This window comes from Oncorhynchus mykiss, chromosome 28 (genome assembly GCF_057628025.1).
Source record: "Oncorhynchus mykiss isolate SJ-2025 chromosome 28, ASM5762802v1, whole genome shotgun sequence".
Classification (NCBI taxonomy): domain Eukaryota; kingdom Metazoa; phylum Chordata; class Actinopteri; order Salmoniformes; family Salmonidae; genus Oncorhynchus; species Oncorhynchus mykiss.
This window is the reverse complement of record NC_143049.1, coordinates 25,746,487-25,774,323: the sequence shown is the minus strand read 5'-3', so window position 1 is coordinate 25,774,323 and position 27,837 is coordinate 25,746,487. Positions and strand designations below refer to the sequence as shown.

At 42.5% G+C, this 27,837-nt stretch overlaps 1 protein-coding gene across 13 annotated transcripts in view; it reads right to left on the bottom strand.

Moving 5' to 3' along the window:
- LOC110508784 (partitioning defective 3 homolog) overlaps positions 1–27,837 on the bottom strand; it is a 220,082-nt gene that overhangs the window by 40,398 nt on the left and 151,847 nt on the right. For all 13 annotated transcript variants that reach the window (XM_090224832.1, XM_021589600.3, XM_090224830.1 and 10 more), the window contains 4 exons: positions 27,583–27,813; positions 26,458–26,686; positions 24,411–24,530; positions 14,803–15,057 (listed from right to left, as the gene is read on the bottom strand). In XM_090224832.1, coding sequence (XP_090080958.1) covers positions 14,803–15,057; positions 24,411–24,530; positions 26,458–26,686; positions 27,583–27,813 — 835 coding nt within the window. The remainder of the gene's footprint in view (positions 1–14,802; positions 15,058–24,410; positions 24,531–26,457; positions 26,687–27,582; positions 27,814–27,837) is intronic.

Below are 27,837 nucleotides of genomic sequence, written 5' to 3'. Positions count from 1 at the left end.
TAAATACTATGCATGCCAGTCTCTATTGGCTCAGTGTTGAGGAGAGACTGACTGCAAAAAAAAGAAGATAAAAAAAGAAACAATGTTTTGAAAATTGTTTGCATAGTAAACTTACACACTTACACTTATCCCACCAGACATGCCACCAGGGGTCTATTCACAGCGTACAGTATTGCGTATATAGAGCCCTTATTGCATAGAACTTCCTTCCATCTCACATTGCTCAAATAAACAGCAAATCTGGTTTCAAAAAACAGATAAAGCAATGCCTCTCCCCTATATAACCTAGATAGTTTGTGTGTATGCACTGATATGTAGGCTACTTGTGCCTTTTCAAAAAATGTATGTAGTTCTGTCCTTGAGCTGTTCTTGTCTATTGATGTTCTGTATTATGTTTCATGTTTTGTGTGGACCACAGGAAGAGTAGTTGCAGCTTTTGCAACAAGCAAATGAGGATCCTAATAAAATACCAATACACAGTCACTACAAAGATACAGGCATCCTTCCTAACTCAGTTGCCAGAGAGGAAAGAAACCACTCAGGGATTTCACCATGAAGCCAACAGTTACTTTAAAATGGTTCCATACACTACAGGTCAAATGTTTTAGAACACTTACTCATTCAAGGGTTTATTTATTTTTTAAAACTATTTTCTACATTGTAGAATAATGAGCTGGTCTTTGAGACCAGCTTCACCTGGAATGCTTTTCCAACAGTCTTGAACGAGTTCCCACATATGCTGAGCACTTGGCTGCTTTTCCTTCACTCTGCGGTCCGACTCATCCCAAACCATCTCAATATTGTTGAGGTCAGGGGATTGTGGAGGCCAGGTCTCTCCTTGGGCAAATAGCCCTTACAAAGCCTGGAGGTGTGTTGGGTCATTGTCCTGTTGAAAAACAAATTATATTCCCACTAAACTCAAACCAGATGGGATGGCGTATCGCTGCAGAATGCTGTGGTAGCCATACTGGTTAAGTGTGCCTTGAATTCTAAATAAATCAGACAGTGTCAACAGTAAAGCACCCCCACAACATAACACCTCCTCCTCCTTTACAGTGAGAAATACACATGTGGAGATCATCCGTTCACCCACAACAGGTCACTCAAAGACACGGCAGTTGGAACCTAAAATCTCCAAATTGGACTTCTTATTATTGGTGTCACTTAGGAATGGTTTCTTTGCAGCAATTCGATCATGAAGGCCTCATTCACAAGGTCTCCTCTGAACAGTTGATGTTGAGATGCATCTGTTACTTGAACTCTGTGAAGCATTTATTTGAGATGCAATTTCTGAGGCTGGTAACTCTAACGAACTTCTCCTCTGCAGCAGAGGTAACGCTGGTTCTTCCATTCCTGTTGCGGTCCACATAGCACTCGATTGTTTTTGCGACTGCACTTGAAGAAACATTCAAAGTTCTTGAAATTTTCCGTATTGACTGACCTTCATGTCTTCAAGTAATGATGGACGGTCATTTCTCGTTGCTTGTTTGAGCTGTCCTTGCCAAAATATGGACTTTTACCAAATAGGGCTATCTTCTGTATACCCCCCACACCTTGTCACAACAACTGTTTGACTCAAACGTATCAAGGAAAGAAATTCCACAACTTTTCACAAGGCATACCTGTTAATTGAAATGCATTCCAGGTGACTACCTCATGAAGCTGGTTGAGAGAATGCCAAGAGTGTGCAAAGCTGTCATCAAGGGGTGGCTATTTGAATAACACTTTTTTGATGTCTTCATTACTACTCTACAATGTAGAAAATAGTAAAAATAAAAACATGTTTTCACTTCGTCATTATGAGGTATTTGTGTAAATGAGTTAGAAAAAACCCCTACTAATTAATTTCAATTGAGGCTCTAACAAAATGTGGATGTCAAGGGGTATGAATACTTTCTGAAGGCACTGTACTTTATACAATACCAGATTAGAATAGCAAATTATTGGTTTCGAAAGGAGTGATTGGGTTGTGCTCTATACAGTTATTGCCTCGGCAATCTCCAAACAGCAGACGCTAGTTTCATAAGACCGTGTGCTAACTAATTTCTATGGCCTCACAAAAAGAAAGCACTAGATTGTCAGATATCAATACATGGAAATTCAAGTCAAACATTCTTCAAGTCAAAATCCAAAACCCGCTTGCTACGCCAGATGCACTTCTTTTATGTATTCAATCTTGTGAATGAAAACCCACTGGGCCTTAGATCCTTTGACTTCAGTTCCAAATTAACCAAATTGCCTTTTCAGTTAAATCATCTCATTTAATTAAATAAAGAGGGGACTTTTTGTACTAACTTTTTGAGGGAACTTGTGTGGGCAACAGAAGTAATTGCTCTGAAGTGAGTGGGTGAAACGGTGGTCCCCTAAGCCCACAACAGTTTCAGCTACATCACAAATGGCACCCCAGTGCACTATATAGGGAATAGGGTGCCATTTGGGATGCTACCTTATTTTCATTAGAGGAGGGCTCTGTGAATGCAAACGACCACCAGGGCCATTTCATTTCAATACAGTTTGGATGAAAAGTGACACACGCACGTAAACACTTCAATTTGGAAGAAAACTTGATGTGAATTATCTCCACTGCGTAAACCTGAAAACTAATTTCACATGTTCGACTTGATTGCTTTGCACAGCTCTGCCGTGGTGAGTGAAATACACCAAATAGCACAGAGTCTGCTTTGGGAGGGAGTTTTCATTAAGCTGATTTCTTTTTTTTAAACTAAATAATCAGTGAATTATAATAAGATAGATAATATCTTCAGAGCCAATATTTTCCTCAACTATTAATATTCAAATGAGTCCGAGTCAAAAAGCAGAATTTGAATTTTTACTGGGGACCAAGGTAATGGGGGAACATTTTACAAATACAAAGCACTTTTCAAAATGTAATGTGGTTTAGGGAGTTGTGACAGTGTTAGCTGATTTGGTTCTGGGGCAGAGATACGGGACACATCTCTCCTCAACCAGTGAGTAATATCCAGACTGATGCCATCAAACTGTTCTCCCTCTCTCGTCACAGCCAGGAGTTGGGAAGATGAGGGTGAATTAAATGTGTGGTCCAGACGCAGGGCTGGCTTTCTGACTGCTGATGTGAAGAGGAAACTCAGACAGTCTTGGAGGACAGTGGAAGTCGATAAAAATGCTTTTTAGGCTGCAGTCTTCACAGTTTTTTATTGCCCGACTGCTGATGACAGCTGTAGTGCTACAGTCCCCTCTTCCCTGCCTGGTTAAACCTGAGGCTAGGGAGGGAGGGAGGCTATACTGGGCACTGGGATCACAGATCTGCTCCTCATTTCCTGTAAGGGGACACCACACACAGTGCCCTCCCTGGCTCTTTCTCAATTCATCTTTCCTCAATTACTTGTATGTTCTCTCCTCGCCGACGCCTCAAACGCATTGGAGAAGGTCTGAAGGGAGGGACCTTGGACCTTCTCTTCCAATAGGGTTGAGAAGGCAGATGTAAGGATTTGTGGAAAGACTAATTGAGATCGTGCTCCTCTCCATCTCACTCTGGCTGCCCAGCTTCACTTATGTCACCTGACCAATGATTGGCACACTGCTTGTACCAGTGTTGTGTATTATGTTGTGTGCCAGCGTCCAGCACACGACATAATACACATCACTGGTACAAGCAGTGTGCCAATCATTGTTGCAGCATGCCCAGAAATACTGACGATAGAATTCAGAATTACAGCTCCATAATCAGATTGGGCAAAGTGTATTCTTGAGCATTGAATCTGAACATCAGTCAAAAGATCCTGACAGAGTTAACCTACAGTGCAGGAAATGAATGTTTCCTGTTCTGTCACTGCAAATTGGAGGCATTGTATGGATTCAAGCCATTGGGTAAAATACAGGTGGCAGAAAACAATGCAATACTCTAGTTGGGTGTGATTAAATACGGGTCAGTCCCATTTAAAAAATATATACAATGTGGGCTACTGATGTCGCCAACTCTATTATCTTACAAAGACGCTTTCCCATCCCAGAGTGAGGCATCATGGCACAGCTGGTATTATCTACCTGGGGCAGCAGAAGACATCACATGTTGTGGAGGGAGAGAGAGGGAACACTCGGTGGGCTGTTCATTCAAAGGGACCCTATCATTAATGATTAACGAGATGGGGTCAGTGATCATTTCCTCAGAACACCTCAGAGATAAATTGTATTTATTTGAATAGCCCGGAAGCTACTGTACTAATGAACACACTTCAATCCATATATAAATGTCACAGACTAGCGGTATTAAAAGTGTAGTAGATACATTTTTTATATTGTTTTTTGGTGGGAAAGTAACAAACATTTGTACTGCTTTTGACGTATAGACCAGAAGGTTTGAATACAAAAACATGAAAAGATGAGTTGAGTGAAACTACCACAGAACTTCCTTGCTTCAGAATTCCCTACCTGCGTTCCTGAGGGAATACCAACATGGTAACACATCCAGTTGAAAGGGAATGGCTGATAACAGTAGCTGATGAAAGTTGGAGTTTCATACTCAGATTTGGTTGTGTTCTTTAATTTCCCATGGTCCCAGAAGCATTGAGAATGAAGGGGGATTCCTGCCTTGGCAGGAACGACATAATAATGGTATCTCTCACTGGTGATCTTTCAAAACTGTCACCGCCTGCCTGTCAGCCAGTGATTTAATCGAGCAAGATTTCTAATTCCCTGTCGCTCCAGGTATCTCGGTTGGAAACTGAGAACATTTGAAAGATTACGCAGCACGTTGGAGAGAAGAGGGAAAACAACCACAAATAACACATTCAGAGTGTCGTTGACGGCTGGGCGGGTGGCAGGGAAAAGCAAACAATGCAGGGCTTGACATTAACTTTTTTAGCCACTTGTCCTTAGGACAGCTTTTTTTTTTTTTTTCTTCACTTGTCCAAAAGCTCAAGGTAGTTGTCCCCAAAAAAGTAATGGTCTGTAACACCATGGGCCAAAAAGGTGACTGAAAATTGTGAAACCACAAAATAAAGAAACCACAAAATAACATGCATTATTATCACTGGTATTGACAATGTAAGGCTGCTGGTCTCTGATCCCACGCATTATATCTCCTGCCGGTGTGGCCTTGAGCAAGGCACTTAACCCACCATAATGTAAAATACTGCACGAATAGGCTACTGTATAAAACACATGTGATCTGTCAACCCTCTGGAGAGCTACTGGGTGTACCTAACCCTGCTCAAACACACTAGTCAGCTTATCAAGGCCCTGTTGAGCAGCTGATTTTTTACAATGTGGTGAGTTCGAGCAGGGCTGGAGCAAAAGCCTGCACACCCATCTCCTGGTGGATGGCCAGGGAGATATTGACAGCACAGGAGTTAGGAATCTAATAATATTTGTTTTTACTTTGTCAGAATTACATAGCTAGTATTGAATAGAGGAAAATCCTAGCAAATTTTGAGAGCTTGAGAGACGGTTTACAATCATAGTTTGCAGCATTGGTTGTTACACAATGCACTCTGCAGAGATTGGTGGGACAGTGTGCAGCACATCGCATCCGGAGGACACTTTGATCCAATTCTGATCGGCGTAGCCTAATTGTTTGATAGTGATTTTTGCATGATTTTTAAATACTTGTCCATTTGGACAATTTAATCTATAATCTTGTTAGGATGACCTTCAGAACAGTGCTCATCCAAGGGCTGTCTGTCCATGCTCCAAAGCTTAGACTCACACTATGGCTACGACCCTATTGCCTATATAGCGCACGGCTTTGACCAGGGTCCATATGGCTCTAGCGCACTATATAGGGAATAGGATGCCATTTGTGATACAGCCCAGGCCTTCATGGGATCAATGATTCTAACAAAGACCAAGCCATCTTAAAAGCCAGGCAGTAGCCTCTCTCTCTACATATCAGCATCCCTCTCCTCTCAATAGGATTCAAATCTGGATTGTGGATTGCTCTTTAAATTAGTTTAATTTCTCCAGACAAGCTCAATAAACAGGGCTAAAGTACTTGAAAGATCTCAAATAGTATATGAATTCAGGTCTGGAAGAGAGCTGGGGCTTTATGAGTAGAGATGAGCCACAGCCCTGTATGCCCTGTCCTCTCTGATGTGCAGTGTTGTCTAGCAACGGGAGTCTACAGTTCAAAGGTCTTCAGTCAAATAGTTTATAATTCCCTTCCTCAACGTGTTAATGTCATAATACGGCCCAGTTTAGGGAGAGTTAACGCTCTGGAGGAGAGGGCAGGGCAGTGAACCTCCAGCGGTGGATTCTTTTTTTGATATTTTTCATTTTTATTTATTTGACCTTTATTTAACCAGGTGGTCTAGTTGAGAACACCTTTATTTAACCAGGTAGGCTAGTTGAGAACACCTTTATTTAACCAGGTGGGCTAGTTGAGAACACCTTTATTTAACCAGGTAGGCTAGTTGAGAACACCTTTATTTAACCAGGTAGGCTAGTTGAGAACACCTTTATTTAACCAGGTAGGCTAGTTGAGAACACCTTTATTTAACCAGGTGGGCTAGTTGAGAACACCTTTATTTAACCAGGTGGGCTAGTTGAGAACACCTTTATTTAACCAGGTGGGCTAGTTGAGAACACCTTTATTTAACCAGGTGGGCTAGTTGAGAACACCTTTATTTAACCAGGTGGGCTAGTTGAGAACACCTTTATTTAACCAGGTGGGCTAGTTGAGAACACCTTTATTTAACCAGGTGGGCTAGTTGAGAACACCTTTATTTAACCAGGTGGGCTAGTTGAGAACACCTTTATTTAACCAGGTGGGCTAGTTGAGAACACCTTTATTTAACCAGGTAGGCTAGTTGAGAACACCTTTATTTAACCAGGTGGTCTAGTTGAGAACACCTTTATTAAACCAGGTAGGCTAGTGGAGAACACCTTTATTTAACCAGGTAGGCTAGTGGAGAACACCTTTATTTAACCAGGTAGGCTAGTTGAGAACACCTTTATTTAACCAGGTGGGCTAGTTGAGAACACCTTTATTTAACCAGGTGGGCTAGTTGAGAACACCTTTATTTAACCAGGTGGGCTAGTTGAGAACACCTTTATTTAACCAGGTAGGCTAGTTGAGAACACCTTTATTTAACCAGGTGGGCTAGTTGAGAACACCTTTATTTAACCAGGTGGGCTAGTTGAGAACACCTTTATTTAACCAGGTAGGCTAGTTGAGAACACCTTTATTTAACCAGGTGGGCTAGTTGAGAACACCTTTATTTAACCAGGTAGGCTAGTTGAGAACACCTTTATTTAACCAGGTAGGCTAGTTGAGAACAAGTTCTCATTTGCAACTGCGACCTGGCCAAGATAAAGTGTAGCAATTTGACACATACAACAACAGAGTTACACATGGAATAAATAAAACATGCAGTCAATAATACAATAATACAGTCAATCTCCAGCTTCAGAGATTTTTGCAATTCGTTCCAGTCATGGGCAGCAGAGAACTGGAAGGAAAGACGACCAAAGGAGGAATTGGCTTTGGGGGTGACCAGTGAGATATACCTGCAGGAGCGCATGCTGCAAGTGGGTGCTGCTATGATGACCAGTGAGCTGAGATAAGGCAGGGCTTTACCTAGCAGAGACTTGTAGATAACCTGTAGCCAGTGGGTTTGGCGACGAGTATGAAGCGAGGGCCAACCAACGAGAGCGTACAGGTCGCAATGGTGGGTAGTGTATGGGGCTTTGGTGACAAAGTTGGTAGTTGGTAAACCAGGCGAGGCAATCATTTGAGAAATCAAGGCTGTTGAGTCTGCCAATAAGAATGTTGTGATTGACAGCGTCGAAAGCCTTGGCCAGGTCGATGAATACGGCTGCACAGTAACGTCTCTTATCGATGGCGGTTATGATGTCGTTTAGAACCTTGAGCGTGGCTGAGGTGCACCCATGACCAGCTCTGAAAACAGATTGCATAGCAGAGAAGGTATGGTGGGATTCGAAATGGTCAGTAATCTGTTTGTTAACTTTGCTTTCGAAGACCTTCGAAAGACAGGGTAGGATAGATATAGGTCTGTAACAGTTTGGGTCTAGAGTGTCACCCCCTTTGAAGAGGGGGTTGACCGCGGCAGCTTTCCAATCTTTCGGAATCTCAGACGATGCGAAGGAGAGGTTGAACAGGCTAGTAATAGGGGTTGCAACAATTTCGGCAGATAATTTTAGAAAGAGAGGGTCCAGATTGTCTAGCCACATAGGTTGCATCTCAATTGGCACCCTATTCCCTATATAGGGCACTACTTTTGACCAGTGCCCTATATAGGGAATAGGGTGAGGAGTAGGGAATAGGGTACCATTTGGTGCAGACATTGATAGAAAAAGCATCCAAACACCAACGACTGGTGATTGGTGTAAATGTGGGTCGGCAGGCTTCAGTGTTACATGGTCAGTGGTGGTGTGTGAAGTGAACCTAGGCAGTCCACAGGAGAACTCAAACCAAATGTGTTTTTAGCTGGATGGATACAGAAGTGATGGAGCCAAGAGGAAATCATGTCAGAAGTACATAATGAGGCCAGTGGCATGAAAGAAAGGTGTGTATGAAGCAGATACAACAGCTAGGACGTTGGAAATGCAAATGTTGAAGCCACTTAAGGGATTGTTTTTTAGGATGGATCAAAAACAAGTGGATTCAAACACATAAAACCATGAACATAGTAGTGTAATAAAATTGCTGTTGTTCCACCAGCCTAGCGTGTCAGTGGAATAGGCCTTCAGACAGTGACCCCAGAGGGAAGCCCCTATTATTGCACGAATAAGGACTCCGTCCGCCTGGAGCCAGATATGAGAGGAGAGATGATTACATCTTTCTGTCAGACATCAGACAGGGTCAACACTGGGCAGCACAGATGGCCATCTAACTGTCCCTGAATGACCAGAACGTATTCTGTGCTGTGTGTGTGTGTGTGTGTGTGTACATGCCACACTGAGCCAAAGGTTCTTTGATAATCAGATGTCTGTTGGGTTCAGATGCATTATCCAACCCCCAGAGGAGTTCTGTCTCTCTGGGTAGGGTCCTGCACTGAACAGTAAGCCACATTATTCACAAAGGGAGCAGCCTTCAAATGAAATGACAAGATAGAAAATCCATGGGCACTTTGAGGGAATACATACTGTAATGGTATTCCACCATTTTGTTTCAGTGGGGCTTATAAAATAGTATAATATAATAATAATAAAATAATTTAGGTAAACTATACTCATCTCAGTATTCCATACATTTCAATAAAGTCTAAATTAAATACATAATACAAAAGATTGCTGTCTGCGATGTCCTAATTTTGCTGGCTATTACTGAAAGCACCAGTCCTATAACATGATCATCCTAAAATAAACACCTCAGGGTTGACTAAACAGCAGCATATTGGAGGGCTCGAACCTGATTTACTGTACATTACTGTGTGTGTGATAGAAACAGGAGTAATTCTGATCCAGCATGAAAACAGACAGACACAGATACAGTAAACAGATTTGAGGCTTATCATATGTTAGTAGGGAAGGATAGGAGATGCAGGCAGCATCCTAAATAGCACCCTACTCCCTATATAGTGCCACTACTGGTCAAAAGTAGTGCACTGTATAGGGAATAGTGTGCCATTTGCCACAAATCGCACTTATTCAACCTACTGACATTGTCACCCATCCCACTCACATTCACACAACCTTCTTTTCAGCTTGAAACCTTGGCGTTGTCAAGGTAAATAAGAGCTTCAAAACCTTTTTAGGACTGGAACTAAGCTGTATAAAACACCAACAACCTAGCCAGAACAGTGAAGACAAAGACAATGGCCACGGAGGTATACTCTCCCACATTCAGACAGGATTAGAGCTGCACAATTCCAGTAACTTTCCCCAAATTCACAGGTTCTCTCTAAATGGTAATCAGGAGAGAATCAGCAGGAAATCCAAAACCCTCTAACCAGGATTTCTGGGAAACCTAGATATTTTGGGAAAGTAAGCGGGATTTTGCAAAGCTAGACAGGATTTCTATAGAACCATAGTGTCCAGTCCTGCCTCCCCAGAGGTTGTTGGCCAAGAAGGATCCCTGGATTAGGCAGAAAACAGAAAGGCATGTCTCCCCTATAGATTAACTAAGGGATGACTCTGTCACAGAAGTTCAGATGGGAGATGACAGTAGCTGATCGTTAAATTCTACAACCACATATTTAAACAGTCACTGATATTACCAAATACAGCACACAGGATGGTTTACTGAGTAAAGAGTAACGACTCTGTAATAAACCGTTAATTACAGTAACGGGTCCAAGAGTACATCAGCTATACATTCTGACTGCGTCCCAAATGCCACTAGTACTTCAAATATATTGCCCTACTTTTGACCAGACCCCATAGGGCACGGCAAAAGTAGTGCACTATATTGGAAAAAGGGTGCCATTTGGAACGTTCCTATATACACGATTGATAGATAATCAGCAGATAAAGACATTATCAAGAGGTGGATTATAGTTTATCAAATGAACGTATAATTTTAAATGAGAGATGAGGTTTGTGTGTAGTGTCTACAGCTTATTCAGCCTGCTGTTTTAGTAACACTATTTCAACCACAGTGACTTTCTCGCAACACATTCTTACCGATTTCACGGTTTCTCTTAACAGTTTGGTTTTCCACAACACCCATTCTTTCCCCATCATCGTAGGTGGTAGAATCTGTGGAGTGTATGTGTGTGTGTGTGAGAGAGAGACTCGAGGGACTCCTGTTGGGTATCTGAAAGCCCTCTGTCTGAATAAAGGGGGATTACCCGTGTGTTTACCCACGTTTTATGTGGGAATTAATTGCCCTCGGACGCACGCGCACACAGCCCCACCCCCGAGTGGTCCCACATTCAACTGCCTTTTCTATTCATCTGCAAAGCTGAGAAGATGGATCAAGGTTGAAGTGACCCCCCGTGGTGTGATGTTACTCACTCTAGGGCCTTATCAGGCTCCCAGAACCTCATTATACATCCCAAATGTCACTAGTGCACTACTTTAGACCAGACACTATATAGGGAATAGGGTGCCATTTGTGACTGCCTCTCAGATGCTGCTTGGCTAGCTGTTTCATATAATGCTTCGGGTGTGTTTGTGACTGCCTCTCAGATGCTGCTTGGCTAGCTGTTTCATATAATGCTTCGGGTGTGTGTGTGACTCGATGTGACCACTCCTGTATGTCGCTTTGCTCCGAGGGAGTTTTCTTACAGGCCTAACTGAACACAATATAGCAGATTCAATAATAACAGCCACAGAGGAGAATCAAATCACATAAGATCCCAGAGGGATCATTCAACCAGGGTCTCTATTCTCCTGGAGGGGGATGAGACAATACAGACACAGGAGATAATTCACTAGTTTAAACTCCATCATGTGATGGAACACTGCATTTCAGGCATTCACGATATATACACCAATGAAAGCCCACCTCTCTTGAAACACATTAAAGGGGCAAACAGGGATTGGAACATCCTTTTTTGGACAGGGGGTATTTTTGATCTCATGGATGGTCTATGAATTTGAGAGTTGTTACATTACTTCAGCCCAGTTCCTCAGCTGTTTACCAAAAAAGTGTTGGGTGACCGCTTTGTTGCTGTTTAAATCCCAGAATTCTCCCAGTGCTCTGTGCTTCTCACTAAAGTAGACTACATTGTTATGGCCAACACAGTTGTTGCCAAGTACATAATTGCATTTTCAGTCTATTTGGGGGCTTAGGACTTACAAGGTTATGACAAATGTTACCAGATGTCAAATTTGAACTCAAGACCTTGTGAAATATACACAGTAATTGTGGGAAAAGGTTACTGAGATAAGTTTGGGCTTTGCACAATATTTTTTTTGGCAGACGGAGGGGGCAAGTAGGACCAACCACAATATCCAGGAGAGGTTATGCAATTTGGCAGAGGACCATGAAGGACTAGCTCACAGAGAGAGAATATTCTTAACTTACAGCTACGGTACCACCAATACAATAAATATAGGACCCCTACCAAAATAACAATTACTGCACAACAAACAGAGTAATTTCAACATAAATGATTTTCTTTCACTAACTCTATAAATCCTTTACCAGGCAGCCCATACTAGCCCAGCCATGTTATAGTTCCATACTGTAGGCTAATACACAGTACCAATGCCTATGAACTCCACAAAAAGCTCTATGCTGTTGCACCAGTATGGTTGTGTCTCAAATGGAACCATATTCCCTATATAGTGCACTACTGTTGACCAGGCCCGGGTCAGAAGTAGTGCACTATATAGGAAATAGGGTGCCATTTAAGACTCTGTCTGTCACAAAAATATGATTGAGCTGACAGAAGTCAGTCATGGTTCTCAGGGTGGAGGAAATGGCTGACTTCTCCTCTGGGTTTCATGAAGCTCCCGGCAGACTCATTTTACGCTGCACAGTTAAATTGAAAGTTCTGATGGTCCGCAGTTTTGCAAGCAACTACTGTAGGCAATTAGAAAATGAATTCCACTGCATGTTTATGCAGCTGCAGGTTGGTTTTCCTTCTCTGCCAAGCAGACAAAAAGGGCAATGGGTGATGTTCCAGCTCTAAGAGGAATGAAAGTGGGAGGAGACTAGTCCCCAAACGGCACTATTCTGGCTTTCACATTCGGAGACAAACAAGGGCAGTTTATAAAGCACATCACCCCTCACATACAGGGTATGACTGTCCAATGTCAACCATTATCATATTAACACATACCGTAGGTCTTAGTGCCATGGACATGAGTAGATATTATATTGTGGGTCACATATCAATAATTAAATCAGTCTCTCAATCCTAGCATTAGCCCTGAACTACATAGTAGAAGTCAGGGTTTTTTACTCTATCAAAAAAGGGCTTAGTGGGCGTGGCAATGGGCGCGGTCGGCCCGGTGTAATTTCAGATAACATTTTTAGAGGCCCCCACATTGGCGGTGTAGAGAATTTCCCGGAATTCTACACCTTTCTCCATGGAGCTGAATCGTTGTGGTGCATCATGAACACAAACATGAAGTCCTTGACTGTTTATTGAACAAGTGCTCTATGATATTGCTAGTCTCGTTCAACAGCAGCAGTGCATGGTAATGCTATTCACTTCTTCACACATCCTCGCACTAGAACTACAGGTAACTGCCAAAATAAAGGAAACACTTGAGTAAATGAGGGATACAAAATATATTGAAAGCAGGTGCTTCCACACAGCTGTGATTCCTAAGGTAATTAACATCCCATCATGCTTAGGGTCATGTATAAAATACTGGGTAGGCCATTATTTTGGGTACCATGGCTATGCCCCCATAGGATGACAATGCCCCCATCCACAAGTGATCACTGAATGGTTTAATTAGCATGAAAATGATGTAAACCATATGCCATAGCCGTCTGTCACCTGATCTCAACCCAACTGAACACTTATAGGAGATTCTGGAGCGGTGCCTGAGACAGCGTTTTCTCATGGAAGAATGGTGTCGCATCCCTCCAATAAGAGTTCCAGACACTTGTAGAATCTATGCCAAGGTGTATTGAAACTGTTCTGGCTCAACACCCAATTAAGACACTATGTTGACACTGTTTCCTTTATTTTGGCATTTACCTGTATAACAGAACACTAACACTGTGGCAGCACAATAATTTACAAATCAATACTACAGACAGTATTAATAATATACACACTGGTGTGAGTATAGGAACATGTGAAATAACACCCTGTATTCTCTTTGGCTAGAGAAATCACATAATTCATTCTGTAATACGCTTCAGGCCATACAGACTTACAATTTAATACTGGTTCTGCGTCCCAAATGGCACTGTAATATTGGGTCAGCGTCCCAAATGGTATCATATTCCCGATGTAGTGCACAAAAGCTCTGCACAATAGGGAATAGGGTACCATTTGGGACGCAGCCACGGACTACTGCTGTTGACAGAGGGCACACAGGCTTATGGTTTCTCATAGCTTCATGTGTGATGTACAGTACTGTCACTGGTACATTGAGTATGAATGAATACATGGTAGGAATACAGATCATTGATGTACGATGATGTTGGAGTATTGTTGTAAAGCCAATCTGGGACAATTAAGTTGAAGTTGGTAAAATGAAAATATATCTTCCATTCCACAAGTCTAGGGAATGGTGTGAGATGATTGACAGATGCCAATCCTAAAGGAAAGTAAACCGAATCAGCCTGAGGATCAGACTTAGATTTTGAGTCACAAACGGTTTATCTACAGTCCTAAACCAGCACTATATTCCCTATATAGTGCACTACTTTTGACCAGGGCCTATAAAAGTAAAAGCGCAGCTATGTAGGAAATAGGGTGCCATTTGGGATGCATTTTATGATCATGCAACAGGAGTGAGTAAGTGAAAATGTAGAAATGTTGCCTCCCTTTCCCCCCAGGACCAAGGTAATCACCAGTGAGTCCCTGTCAGTAGAGTGGTGATATTTAACTGCCTTTCATTCCTGTGGTTATTTTCCTGGGGTGAGGTGTGTTGACTGGACTAAGACACTTCAGTGCAACAGTGTTTGGCCTAGCGTTACCTAGGCACAGCAAGATACTATTTTACCTATAAAGGAATGAGTTCTTCAACATCACCAGGGCTTGAATGATGGTCTTTAGCACGATGAATTGGTCCATAAAAACAGTGTACCAGGCAGAAGTGCTAATTAATAGTAATAGTAATTCTTGATAGTGGTATTTATAGTGTTTTTACTACCTCTCTTCATCAGCCCCGGGTTCAAAGACAAACACTGCCCATATGCCACTCCTGGCAGGATTGAGCAAATGGCCAAAGTATTTAAACCCAGTTCTGCCCCTCATAGCGTAGGACCGACCCTCGGCCCCCTACCTGTCGGCGGAGGGAGGGCGTCCGTTTGCGTTGCGGGCCTTGCCGACTTGTGTGTAGAGGGAGGAATCTTGGTGGTGGTGGTCGTTGTCTCGGGGGCTCTGGGGACGGCTGTGTCCGCTGCCCAGGGACATGTCCAGGGGCCCGATGCCGGCATAGGGGTGCTCCTCATCTCGGCTCAGGTTGATGTCCAGGATCTCAGCGTAGTCCCTCTCCCGTGCCTGCCGCTCCCGCAGCTCCCGGGTCTTAAGCTGGATCCTGGAGGAAAGGAGACACGGAATGTTTCTTCATGGATTCAAAAGGAAAACAGTGGATGACACCCTATTGAAATCAAATGTAATTGACACATGCACTGAAAGCAACAGGCGTAGACTTTACTGTGAAATGCTTACTTACGGGCCCTTTCCAGACAATGCTAAATTAAAAAGAACATTTGCACAAAAGGAAATAGTAACAATAAAATAATGAGGCTATATACAGAGTATACCAAACATTTGCACCCCCCTTTTGCCCTCAGAACAGCCTCAACTTCAATACTTGCCACAGTTGTGTCAAGTGGGCTGAATGTCCTTTGGGTAGTGGACCATTCTTGAAACACACGGGAAACTGTTGAGCATGAAAAACCCAGAAGCATTGCAGTTCTTGACACAAACCGGTACGCCTGTCACCTACTACAATACCCCTTTAAAAGGCTCTTTTGTCTTACCCATTCACCCTCTGAATGGCACACATATCTCAATTGTCTCAAGGCCTTAAAATCCTTCTTTAACCTGTCTCCTCCCCTTCATCTACACCAACAAGGGACCAAAGCTTTCACCTGATCAGTCTATATGTCATGGCAAGAGCAGTTCTTCATTTTTATTATATACTCAGTGTACAAGGACTTCCAGTACAGTCAATGTGCTGGGGTACAAGGTAGCTGAGGTAATTGAGGTAATATGTACATGTAGGTAGGGGTAAAAGTGACGAGGCAATCATGATAGAAGATTATAAACAAATAAAGAGTTGCAGGAGCATGTGTAAACAGTGTGAAAGAGTTTAAAAGTGTGTCTGTGTGGAGTCAATATGCATGTGTATGTTTTGTGTGTGTAAGCATATGCAGTATCTATGTAGAATGTGTGACTGTGTGGGTAGAGTCCAGTGAGAGTGCATAGAGCCAGTGCAAAAAATATATAATATATGCAAATAGTCCGGGAAGCCATTTGATTAGCTGTTCAGTGGTCTTATGGCTTGGGGGTAGAAGCTGTTCAGGAGCCTTTTTTGTCCCAGACTTGGCGCTCTGGTAGCGTTTGCCGAGCTGCATCATAAAAGAAAAGTCTATGACTTTGGTGGCTGGAGTCTGACAATTTTTAGGGCCTTCCTCTGACACCGCCTGGTATATAGGTCCTGGGTGGCAGGGAGCTCGGCCCCAGTGATGTACTTGGCCGTACACACTAACCTATGTAGCGCCTTGCGGTCGGATGCCAAGCAGTCGCAATATCAAGCGGTGATGCAGCCAGTCAAGATACTCTCAATTGTGCAGCTGTATAACTTTGAGGATCTGAGGGCCCATGCCAAATCTTTTCAGCCTCGAGGGGGAAGAAGCATTGTCATGCCTTCTTCATGACTGCGTTGGTGTGTTTGGACCATGATGGGGCCTTTGTGATTTGGACACTCGACCCGCTCCACTACAGCGCTGTCAATGTGAGTGGGGGCGTGCTCAGACCTAATTTCCTGTAGTCCACGTTCATCTCTCGTCTTACTGACATTGAGGGAGAGATTGTTTTCGTGGCACCACACTTCCAGGTCTCATCGTCGTTGTGGATCAGGCCTACCACTGTTGTGTCGTTGGCCACGCGGTCGTGGGTAAACAAGGAGTACAGGAGGGGACTAGGCACACATCCCTGAGGAGCCCCTGTGTTGAGGGTCAGCGTGGCAGAAGCACTGTTGCCTACCCTCACCAAATGGCCCATCAGGAAGTCCAGGATCCAGTTACAGAGGGAGGTGTTAAATTCTTAGCTTAGTGATGAGCTTGGAGGGCACTATGTTGTTGAGCTGTAGTCAATGACCAGCATTCTTACAAAGTTGTTCCTTTTGTCCGGGTGGCAAAGGGCAGTGTGGAGTGCAATAGCGATTGCGTAATCTGTGTATCTGTTGGGGTGGTATGCAAATTGGAGTGGTTCAAGCGTGTCTGGGATGATGGTGTTGATGTGAGCCAGGACCTGCCTTTCAAAGCATTTCATGGCTATAGATATGAGTGCTACGGGGAGATAGTACTTAGACCGGCTACCTTGGCATTCTTGGGTAGAGGGACTATGGTGGTCTGCTTGAAATATGTAGGTATTACAGACTGGGTCAGTGAGAGGTTGAAAATGTAATTTGCCAGCTGGTCGGCGTATGCTCTGAGTACGCAGTCCTGGTAATCAGTCTGGCTCTGCGGCCTTATGAATGTTAACCTGTTTAAAGGTCTTACGCTCTATCGGCTACGGAGAGTGTGATCACAGTCATCCGGAACAGCTAGTGCTCTTATGCATGGTTCAGTGTTGCTTGCCTCAAAGCGAGCATTGAAGGAATTTCGCTCGTCTGGTAGGCTTCCCTATCTAGTGTACAGCTTTTGACCAGAGCCCTATACAGTGAATAGGGTGCATTTGAGACAAACATTTTTACATCCTTATTGTAAAAGGCGGCTGCACCTTCTTTCTATAACACTTATGTATTTTTAAACCCTCGTGTAAACTTTCCACTGCTGCAGTGAAATAGTTAGAAATTCTGTGGCGGTCTGAGTAGGCTACCTTGGGAAGGGTGGAGAAGCAGAAACTTTAACCTAATCAATGTCTGATCTGTAATGGCAGTTCCTTTCCCAAGGATCAGTTGGGATTTGCAAATCCGCCGGTAAAACACATATTGATTGGTCAAGGCCAGAGGCTAGAGAAAATCCACCTCTAATTGACTGTCTGTATGAATTTACTCCTCAGGTGAGGGTCAGGGCCTTCTCTTCACAGCTAGACAGAAAAACAGAATTGTTTAGTGCATCCTAAACGGCACCATATTCCCCATATAGTGCACTAGGCCTGGTCAACAGTAGTGCACAATATAGGGAATACGGTACCATTTGGGACACCGACAAGCTTCTGTCTGGTGAATCAACTGTCCGGAATATATTATGTATACATCTAATCCCACTTTCCTTTCATTCAGTATGTTTTATCATTATTGTGTAGTTTTTACCACCAAGCAAGGGTGTAAAGTACTTAAGTAAAAATACTACTTAAGCTATTTTTGGGGAGTATCTGAACTTGACTATTTATATTTGACAACTTTTACTTCACTAAATTCCTAAAGAAAATATACTTTTTGTCCATACATTTTTCCTGACACCCAAAGTCCTCGTTACATTTTGAACACTTGGCAGGACAGGAAAACGGTCCAATTCACACATCCCTGATCACCTGTACGTCCTCTGATCTGACGAACTCACTAAACACACATGCTTTGTTTAGAAATTATGGCAGTGTTGGAGTGTGCCCCTGGCTATCCTTAAATCAAAAATTAAAATAAAAGTGCCGTCTGGTTTGGTTAATAAGGAATTTGACATTTTTTTTTATACTGAAGTATATTTTAGCAATGACGTTCACATTTGATACTTAAATCAATATGCAACTTTTTGGGCGATCAGACAAAATTCACAGAGCAATGTGAGTTATAGATTGTTCACTACTTGAAAACAAGTCTAAGAAGGGGTAGATCTTTTCTATATGCACTATTTCTATGCTTCCCGTTCTTTAGTTTTGCGTATTTTACTTTTGGTTTTGTACACCAGCTTCAAAACAGCTAAAACAACAACATTTTTGGTTATTGAAAATATATTTCACAGTGATTGATGGTACAATGATTCTCCACACTATACTATCTTATTTTGTAACAAACTGAAAATTAGCTAACTATTAGAGTTCTAGTAACCAGAATATGGCAGAACTATTTCTACTAAGCGCAACTAGGTATATTTAAATCCTAATACTTTTACTTAAGTAGTATTTTACTAGGTGACTAACTTTTTTATAGAAAATGACTCAAGTATGTTTACTTTTCCTCAAGTACGCCAATTGGGTACTTTTTCCACTACTGTCACCAAGGGACATCACATTATTGTTACACAGTGAACACAATGGAACATTGTTCTGTGTGGAAAATGAGGAAAGGTCTCTCACCAACCCTGGTTCTTATGCCATCTACTACCCCCTCCTTCCCTAGTGTAGAACCCATTATAGCTCCTAGCCACCTACTCTTTGCCAAGTAGAGATATTTCCATCTCTCATCAGGGCCAATCATTAAGACCTGGGAGGGTTTCCTCACAGAAACATGTCAGGGCTGAGGCCATTGTTTGGTCCTACGGATAACTCAGTCCGTCTTTCTGGCTGGCCCACTTGGATAGAGGCTCAGGATTATGACATGTGTTGGCACTTGCTATTCTCAAGATAGAATATCTCATTTGAATGGATTGGGGAACAATTAGCATTTTTGTGGTACAAGGTAAACAGAGCTTGAATTTGAGGAAGATGATTCAGCTGTAGTGGTTCTTTCAGAAGATGTAGGGATTGAGATTGTACAGGCTTTCATGTCAAGGCAGCTGCTGTTGTAAGGAGACAAATTCATTCCGTCGGTCTAGCTAGCCTGATTAGAACATAGCATTGGTGACCCCTTTACCTCCCTTCCACGGAAAGGCTTCTGAGGGAGCAGATTGCCATGTCTGCCCTCATCAGCAGCACAGTTTTTCCCATCACTAGCTTACTACACTCGCAACACAAACCTTGTTTTCTCCAGGTTTAAAGAAAGATCTCTCAAGGGCCCGTTTCCTTCTGGTAATGTAGATATTCGCTGAGTCTACAAACAAGCTTTAGAGTGTCTTCACTCAGGGCAGGCTACAGTGCTAATGTGTTATAAGAGGACTTTGTTTCCAAAACAAATCCTAAACATAATATTATTCAAAAGATTGCTTAGTCTATTCATCTCAGCGACTGCCTAGAATATGTGATGAGCTCTTTTCGAGCTCATCTGGGAAATATTACTGCCTTTATGGAGAAATATTGTCCCGTATAATGACTATTTTATTTCACAGTTAAATGGAAAACCCTTTTCTTTGACTTACCATTTCATTATGCATATTTCTTGAGGCATAATTATTTAGATTTCCCTGTTGAGTGCTAGATGAGGCAAACCTGTCTGTCCTCCTTTCTCTTTCCCTCGTTCCCCAGCAGTAAAGAGGCCCAGAGAGAAGCAAGGGGATGATAATTGCTAGTTTAAAGGTTGATAATTGGCGTAGCTGTAATTATGTGCTCGTTGAGGTACTCCCTCCTTGCACTTAAAATGAATACCTTAGCTGTTCACCACGGAATGGTCTGTAGGGAGAGGGGTGGAGGAGCAGGTAGATAGCACACTGAGAACACAAGTGTTTCATCTGGATAAGAAATGAAGCATGATTGATGATACACCCACACTGACTTACTGTAACTTGAGATCCATCTAGAGATTAGTATTGAATGTGATCAAAAATGTACAGAGGACATTTTGTGTTTAATGCAGAGACCTATGTACCACAGAGATGCAGATATATACTCCAAGACCAAAAGTATGTATACCTGCTTGTCGAACATCTTTATTCCAAAATCATGGGCATTAATAACAAGTTTTTTCCCCGTTTGCTGCCATAACAGCCTCCACTCTTCAAGGAAGGCTTTCCACTAAATGTTGGAACATTGCTGTGGGGACTAGCTTCCATTCAGCCACACTAGCATTAGTGATGTTGGGCGATTAGGCATGGCTCACAGTTGGCGTTCCAATTAATTCCAAAAGTGTTGGATGGGGTTGAGGTCAGGGCTCTGTGCAGGCCAGTCAAGTTCTTCCACACCGATTTCTACAAACCACTTTTGTCTGGACCTCGCTATGTGCACAGGGGCATTGTCTTGCTGAAACAAGAAAAGGCCTTCCCCAAACTGTTGCCACAAAGTTGGAAACACAGAATTGTCTAAAATGTCATTGTATGCTGTGCGTTACGATTTTCCTCCACCGGAACTAAGGGGCCTAGTCCGAACCATGGAAAACAGCCCCAGACCATTATTCCTCCTCTACCAAACTTTACAATTAGCACTACGCATTCGGGCAGGTAGGTAACCCAGATTTGCCAGATGGTGAAGCGTGATTTATCACTCCCGTCCAATGGCGGCAAGCTTTACACCAGTCCAGCTGACACTTGGCATTGCGCATGGTGGAGTGCGGCGGCCCCGCCATGGAAACCCATTTCATGAAGCTCCCGACGAACAGTTATTGTGCTGACGTTGCTTCCAGAGGCAGTTTGGAACTCGGTAATCAGTGTTGCAACCGAGGACAATGATTTTTTTATGCTACACGCTTCAGCACTCAGTGGTCCCGTTCTATGAGCTCGTGTGGCCTACCACTTCGCGGCTGAGCTGTTGTTGCTCCGAGACTTTTCCACTTCACAATAACAGCACTTACAGTTGGCCGGAGCAGCTCTAGCAAGGCAGAAATTTGAACTGACTTATTTTCTCCTATGACGGTGCCATGTTGAAAGTCACAGAGCTCTTCAGTAAGGCCTTTCTATTGCCAATGTTTATCTATGGAGATTGCATGCCGTGTGCTCGATTTTCTACACCTGTCAGCAACGGGTGTGTCTGAAATATCCAAATCCACTAATTTGAAGGGGTATCCACATACTTTTGTATCTACAGTAAGTCACGTCAGATTTATTCAGATTTATCCTATTTCCTATAGGTCTGATCATAATGATTTCTGGGTGTCTCAACTCTCGGTATTTCATGACAAGATCATTAACATATGTATAGCAATGGCTTGTGATCTAAATAAATTGTGCATTGATTCACCTTGCAGTATATTTCCTTCTGAATCCATAATTTGCAACACTTATTAGCCGAGAGCCCAAAGCAGAGGGAGCTATTTTGTTGATGTGAATTTATAATGGCAGTCCCTTTGATTTGGTCTCCATGTCCAAGTGATTGGCTGTGCATCAGCACTGTAATGACATGGTACGTAGAAATGGAAGTGTTGTGATGAGTGTGATCATTATCACCCACAGCCAGCGCACTAAATATCTGGGCTTCAAAAGAATCTCTCATGTCAATGATTGCCCCCAAAACTTTCAGTCCTTTAATAGAGGGTAAATCAAAGGAAACACTCAGTGCTGCAGTAGGGTGGTGTACATCAAGCACCAACAACACACTCCCTCTCTCTATGTTTTAGTTGCATCCCAAATAGCACCCTATTCCCAATATAGTGCACTACTTTAGACCAGGGCAACTATATAGGGAATAGGGTGCCACTTGGGACTCTCACCCTGTCTCTAGCGTATGTGTGAATGTAGCTTTTAGTTGACTTGTGGGATCACAGAAAAGGATGTAGTCATTGAGACAGGGGCAAGTAAGACAGGCCGGGGAACGAAGACAGAGCAGGCTCTTTCAGTGAGGCTTCCCAATATGTTGACCCTTGAACTTTCTTTGGTTCCTGGTAGAAATAGAAAAGACGATGTGAGCGACCAGAAAGCCCTGTTAATGGCTTTAGTTGAGTTTTGCATCAATGGTACATTTCAGAGACAGCCATGTCTTGTGCAATATCCTATTTGACCTTAAGTAGTATAATTTACTGTATGATGCCTGTATAACTAAGTAGTACTTAAACACCATTTTAATTTTGAGTAATCCACGGTTGTGTCCCAAATGCAGTAGTTGGAGAGGAGAGGAAGAAGCGTAAGTACACAAGAACATGTCATAAATAGGTGAGAACATCACAATATTCAGTTGCATTTTGCCAAACCAGTTATTACTCAACATTATAGGGTGTTATCACAATGTGAATAATCACCCTCAAAACTGATATCTGAACTTTCTAATAATGTGAAATACAAGTGTTAAATACCATGTTTTAGGGGCAGTGATTGAAGTTGGAAGTTTACATACAGCTTTGCCAAATACATTTAAACTCAGTTTTTCACCATTCCTGATATTTAATCCAAGTAAAAAATCCCTGTCTTCAGTCAGTTAGGATCATCACTTTATTTTAAGAATGTGAAATGTCAGAATAATAGTAGAGTGTGATTAATATCAGCTTTTATTTCTTTCATCACATTCCCAGTGGGTCAGAAGTTTACACACACTCAATTAGTATTTGGTAGCATTGCCTATAAATTGTTAAACTTGGGTCAAACATTTCCTTCCACAAGCTTCCCACAATAAGTTTGGTGAATTTTGGCCCATTCCTCCGGACAGAGCTGGTGTAACTGAGTCAGGTTTGTAGGCCTTCTTGCTCGCACGCGCTTTTTCAGTTCTCACCACAAATTTTCTATAGGATTGAGGTCAGGGCTTTGTGATGGCCACTCCAATAACTTGACTTTGTTGTCCTTAAACCATGTTTCCACAACTTTAGAAGTATGCTTGGTGTCATTGTCCATTTGGAAGACCCATTTGCGGCCAAGCTTTAACTTCCTGACTGATGTCTTGAGATGTTGCTTCAATATATCCACATAATTTTCCTACCTCATGATGTCATCTATTTTGTGAAGTGCACCAGTCCCTCCTGCAGCAAAGCACCCCCACAACATGATGCTGTCAACCGCGTGCGTCAAAGTTGGGATGGTGTTCTTTGGACATTTCTCCAAGAAGTACGATCTTTGTCCCCATGTGCAGTTGCAAACCGTAGTCTGGCTTTAATATGGTGGTTTTGGAGCAGTGGCTTCTTCATTGCTCAGCGGCCTTTCAGGTTATGTCGATATAGGACTGGTTTTACTGTGGATATAGATACTTTTGTACCCGTTTCCTCCAGCATCTTCACAAGGTCCTTCACTGTTGTTCTGGGACGGATTTGCACTTTTTGCACCGAAGTACGTTCTTCTCTAGGAGACAGAATGCGTCTCCTTCCTGAGCGGTATGACGGCTGCGTGGTCCCATGGTATTTATTCTTGCGTACTATTGTTTGTACAGATGAACATGGTACCTTCAGGCGTTTGGAAATTGCTCCCAAGGATAAACCAGACTTGTGGAGGTCTACCATTTATTTTCTGAGGTCTTGGCTGATTTATTTTGATATTCCCATGATGTCACGCAAAGAGGCACTGAGTTTGTAGGTAGGCATTGAAATACATCCACAGGTACACCTCCAATTGACTCATATTATGTCAATTAGCCTATCAGAAGCTTTTAAAGCCATGACATAATTTTATGGAATTTTCCAAGCTGTTTAAAGGCACAGTCAACTTCTGACCCACTGGAATTGTGATACAGTGAATTATAAGTGAAATAATCTGTCTGTAAACAATTGTTGGAAAAGTTACTTGTGTCATGCACAAAGTAGATGTCCTAACCGACTTCCCAAAACTATAGTTTGTTAACAAGACATTTGTGGAGCGGTTGAAAAACGAGTTTTCATGACTCCTACCTAAGTGTACGTAAATTTCTGACTTCAAATGTATGTATGTATGTTCAGTAATAAGCTTTGGCATTTACAACCTGGTGCCCAAATGACTGGCACATTGCCCTCCTGCCCTATCCTTCATTAGACTGAGTTGAGCTCGTGTCCTGGTGTCCTCGTGTGTGTAGACAGACACTGACCTCTCCTGCTCCAGTCTCATCCTCAGTGTTTCTTCCTCTGAGGCTTGCAGCTCTTCCGGCCTCCACTTGCTTGACCCTTTACGCTCAATTTTCTCTCCGTCCTTGCGATGTTTACCAAACCTGAAACATAAATGGATTCAGCAGACAATTTTACCGAAATGGCTTCGATTTGGGTATTTCTATGTGTGCATCCCAAATGGCACCCCTAACACACTCCTTTTAACCAGAGCCCTATTGGATCTGGTTAAAAGTAGTACACTTTATAGGGAATATAGAATATATTGCCATTTGGGACACATTCAAACAGTTCCCCCAGAGATAATAACTAGTAAACTACTAATGGTGATCAACTCTGCCACTCTCTCCAACTTACTTCTGATAAAAACGCCAAATGTTTAGCTCTCAACTTTTACATTCTACTTGACTGAGTTTTCCTAGGCTAACTCAGAGGGAAATTGGCCTGCAGAGTCTCAGAGAGTGAGAAACAGAGCGGAGCGAAATACAGCAGGGGGAGGTCTATTGCCTGATTAATTGATCAACAAATGGCCTCAAATGTAGCATAAAGTGGTTGACAGTGATGTGTAGGTGTTAATATTGAGAATTGTCCTATCTATCACAGAGACAGCGCGTGACAGTTTCTCTTTCCACGCCAGTGGCTTCCATTAAGTCTCCTTAAACACCAGCCACGTCCCAATATTAATTGGGACTCCAAAATGGTACCCTGTTCCCCTTATAGTGCACTACTTTCAACCAGAGCCCCTATGTATCTAGGGAATAGGGTGGCATTTGGGACACTGGAGATTTATGACAGTAGGCACTACTGAAACTTTGAGATGAGGACATTCATCATGACAGAAGGGCATTTAATATTCTTAATATTCTGCGCACAGAACCCTTATCACTTCTCTGTTCACGAGTTCAACACCACTGATAAGATGGGAATTTACAAGAGATATTTGAACTAAAGAAGCAGGCGACTTGAGACTTCAAGTTCAACGGCTCTGAGTCAACAGAGAGAAAGAGAGCGAGAGAAAGGGAGAGAGACTGCATTGCTTTATATATTTGCGGTCAAGTTATTTTCTCAGATAAAGAATGTCCATGAGAAGATAACGATGAGCCACGGCAGTTTAACATCAAACGACAGAGATATGAGATGGACAGACAGAATGCATTGCAATCACATAAGACGCATTTCAAATTCATCTTGATGTGATAAGGTCTGGCTTGACAGTCTGACTATAGCACAGCTCGAAACCTTTCATGAGTTACAGTTCTTCACTTTACTACACCGTAGCATTGAAAAACCAACTATATTGACAAATCCACACGTGTGTGTGTGTGTGTGTGTGTCTGGGCAGTGGCCATTTTGAGGAGGCTGCAAAGCGAGCAGATTGGGTGTTGCTTTGAGTCCAAGTGTTGATTGGTGTAGAGTAGGAGAGGGAGGATGCTGTGGTCCGATGGTAATGAGGCTTTGATTGGGCTGCAGTGTGTGTGTAAGTGCGTGGAGCCCAGAGAACTGAGAGGGTCAGCTCTGACTAGCCTCTGTCTGGTGTCTCTGTTTAGAGAGCGACTAACAACACACTCCAACCAGACCTGTGTTATTCAAAGTTACTTCAAATACTTTATCTGGGCTTGATTAAAGTGTGTGTGTGTGTAACTACTGACAGTGCTCAGGTCAATAATGATTCTAATTTTCCCTGCAATTCTAGCAGCCAAACAATTCAAGCTTCCAGAAACCTTAAAGCAAAACACATCTGATCTGCATGTCTGACAGGAGCTCCTTATTATTTTACACTATCGGCATTCTCTGTCAGAACCACTTTTGTACACTACTTTTACTAAATAAGTAGTGCACTATATATAGCGAATAGGGTGCTATTTGGGACATAACCTCCGTCAAAACCACTAGGAATAAATAATGTATGCATCATTGGCATCTCAGAGACCATCTCAGACAATCAGATGAAAGGCATGACCCACTTATAATGGTGGGTAAAAGACTGGTAGAGGAGAATGGAGAGAGTGTATGTGTGCGTACACGTCCTACCTGAACATGTCTCCCAGGCCTTTCAGCATGCCTTTCTTAGCCTTGTTCTTGCTGTCCTTCTCTTTGTCCTTCTGTTTCTTTTTGTCATTCCCTCCCTTGTCCTTCTCGTCTTCATCTGTGCGGTTGCCGTTGACCAGCGGTCTCTCGGTGTTAGGCAGTGGCGTCAGATCTGCCACGGTGGACACAGAGTCGCGCCCGGACCGAGAGCTCCCCTCGGTGTCCTCCTCCACTGGACAGACAGTAACAGAACGTTTTATATTGCTGGAATCTTTAAAGAAGAAATGGTCTTTGAATCTTTGATCTTGAATCCTTACTTTTAATACACACAGGTAACTTGAACTTTAGCATTAATTGTGTGTAGATATCAATGGAAGATAGAGTATGTGTGAAAGTATTTGGCTTTTGGTTAGCTAATATTTCTATCCAATATAATTAAATCTTACATGTCTCCTGAACTAAGATCTGTCCAATAGATGTCTATCTTACAGGTACACTACTATTCAAAAGTTTGGGGTCACTTAGAAATGTCCTTGTTTTTGAAAGAAAAGCACATTTTTTGTCCATTAAAATAACATCAAATTGATCAGAAATACAGTGTAGACATTGTTAATGTTGTAAATGACTATTGTAGCTGGAAACGGCAGATTTTTAATGGAATATCTACATAGGTGTACAGAGGCCCATTATCAGCAACCATCACTCCTGTGTTCCAATGGCATGTTGTGTTAGCTAAATAGTTTATCATTTTAAAAAGGCTAATTGATCATTAGAAAGCCCTTTTGCAATTATGTTAGCACAGCTGAAATCTGTTGTTCTGTTTAAAGAAGCAATAAAACTGGCCTTCTTTAGACTAGTTGAGTATCTGGAGCATCAGCATTTGTGGGTTTATTAATTATCAATTATCCTTTTAAAATGTAGATATTCCATTAAACAATTGTTAAAAAAAAAAAATCTGACGTTTCTAGCAACAAGTCATTTACAACATGAACAATGCCTACACTGTATTTCTGATCAATTTGATGTTATTTTAATGGACAAAATGATTAAAAAAAATCAAAAACAATGACTTTTCTAAGTGACCCCAAACTTTTGAACGGTAGTGTATGTCCAACAGAAGTCTCTTACATGTCTCCATGTCCTCATCGTCATCCTCTGTAGCGGCTGGCCTGTCGTATGACTTGTCGATGGCAGCCCGGAAGCTCTCATTGCAGCCCCGCCCCCTGATGATGCGTGGGCGTGGCCTGTGGAAGGGCATGTCACCGTTCAGCGTTACCTCGGCAACGGCTGTCTGTAAACTCTCTAGAGAGCTGGACTTCTTGAGGCCTAAGAAAGGACCCACGTCCCTGGTGGAAGACCCTGGGGAGGAGCAACAGTATCAAA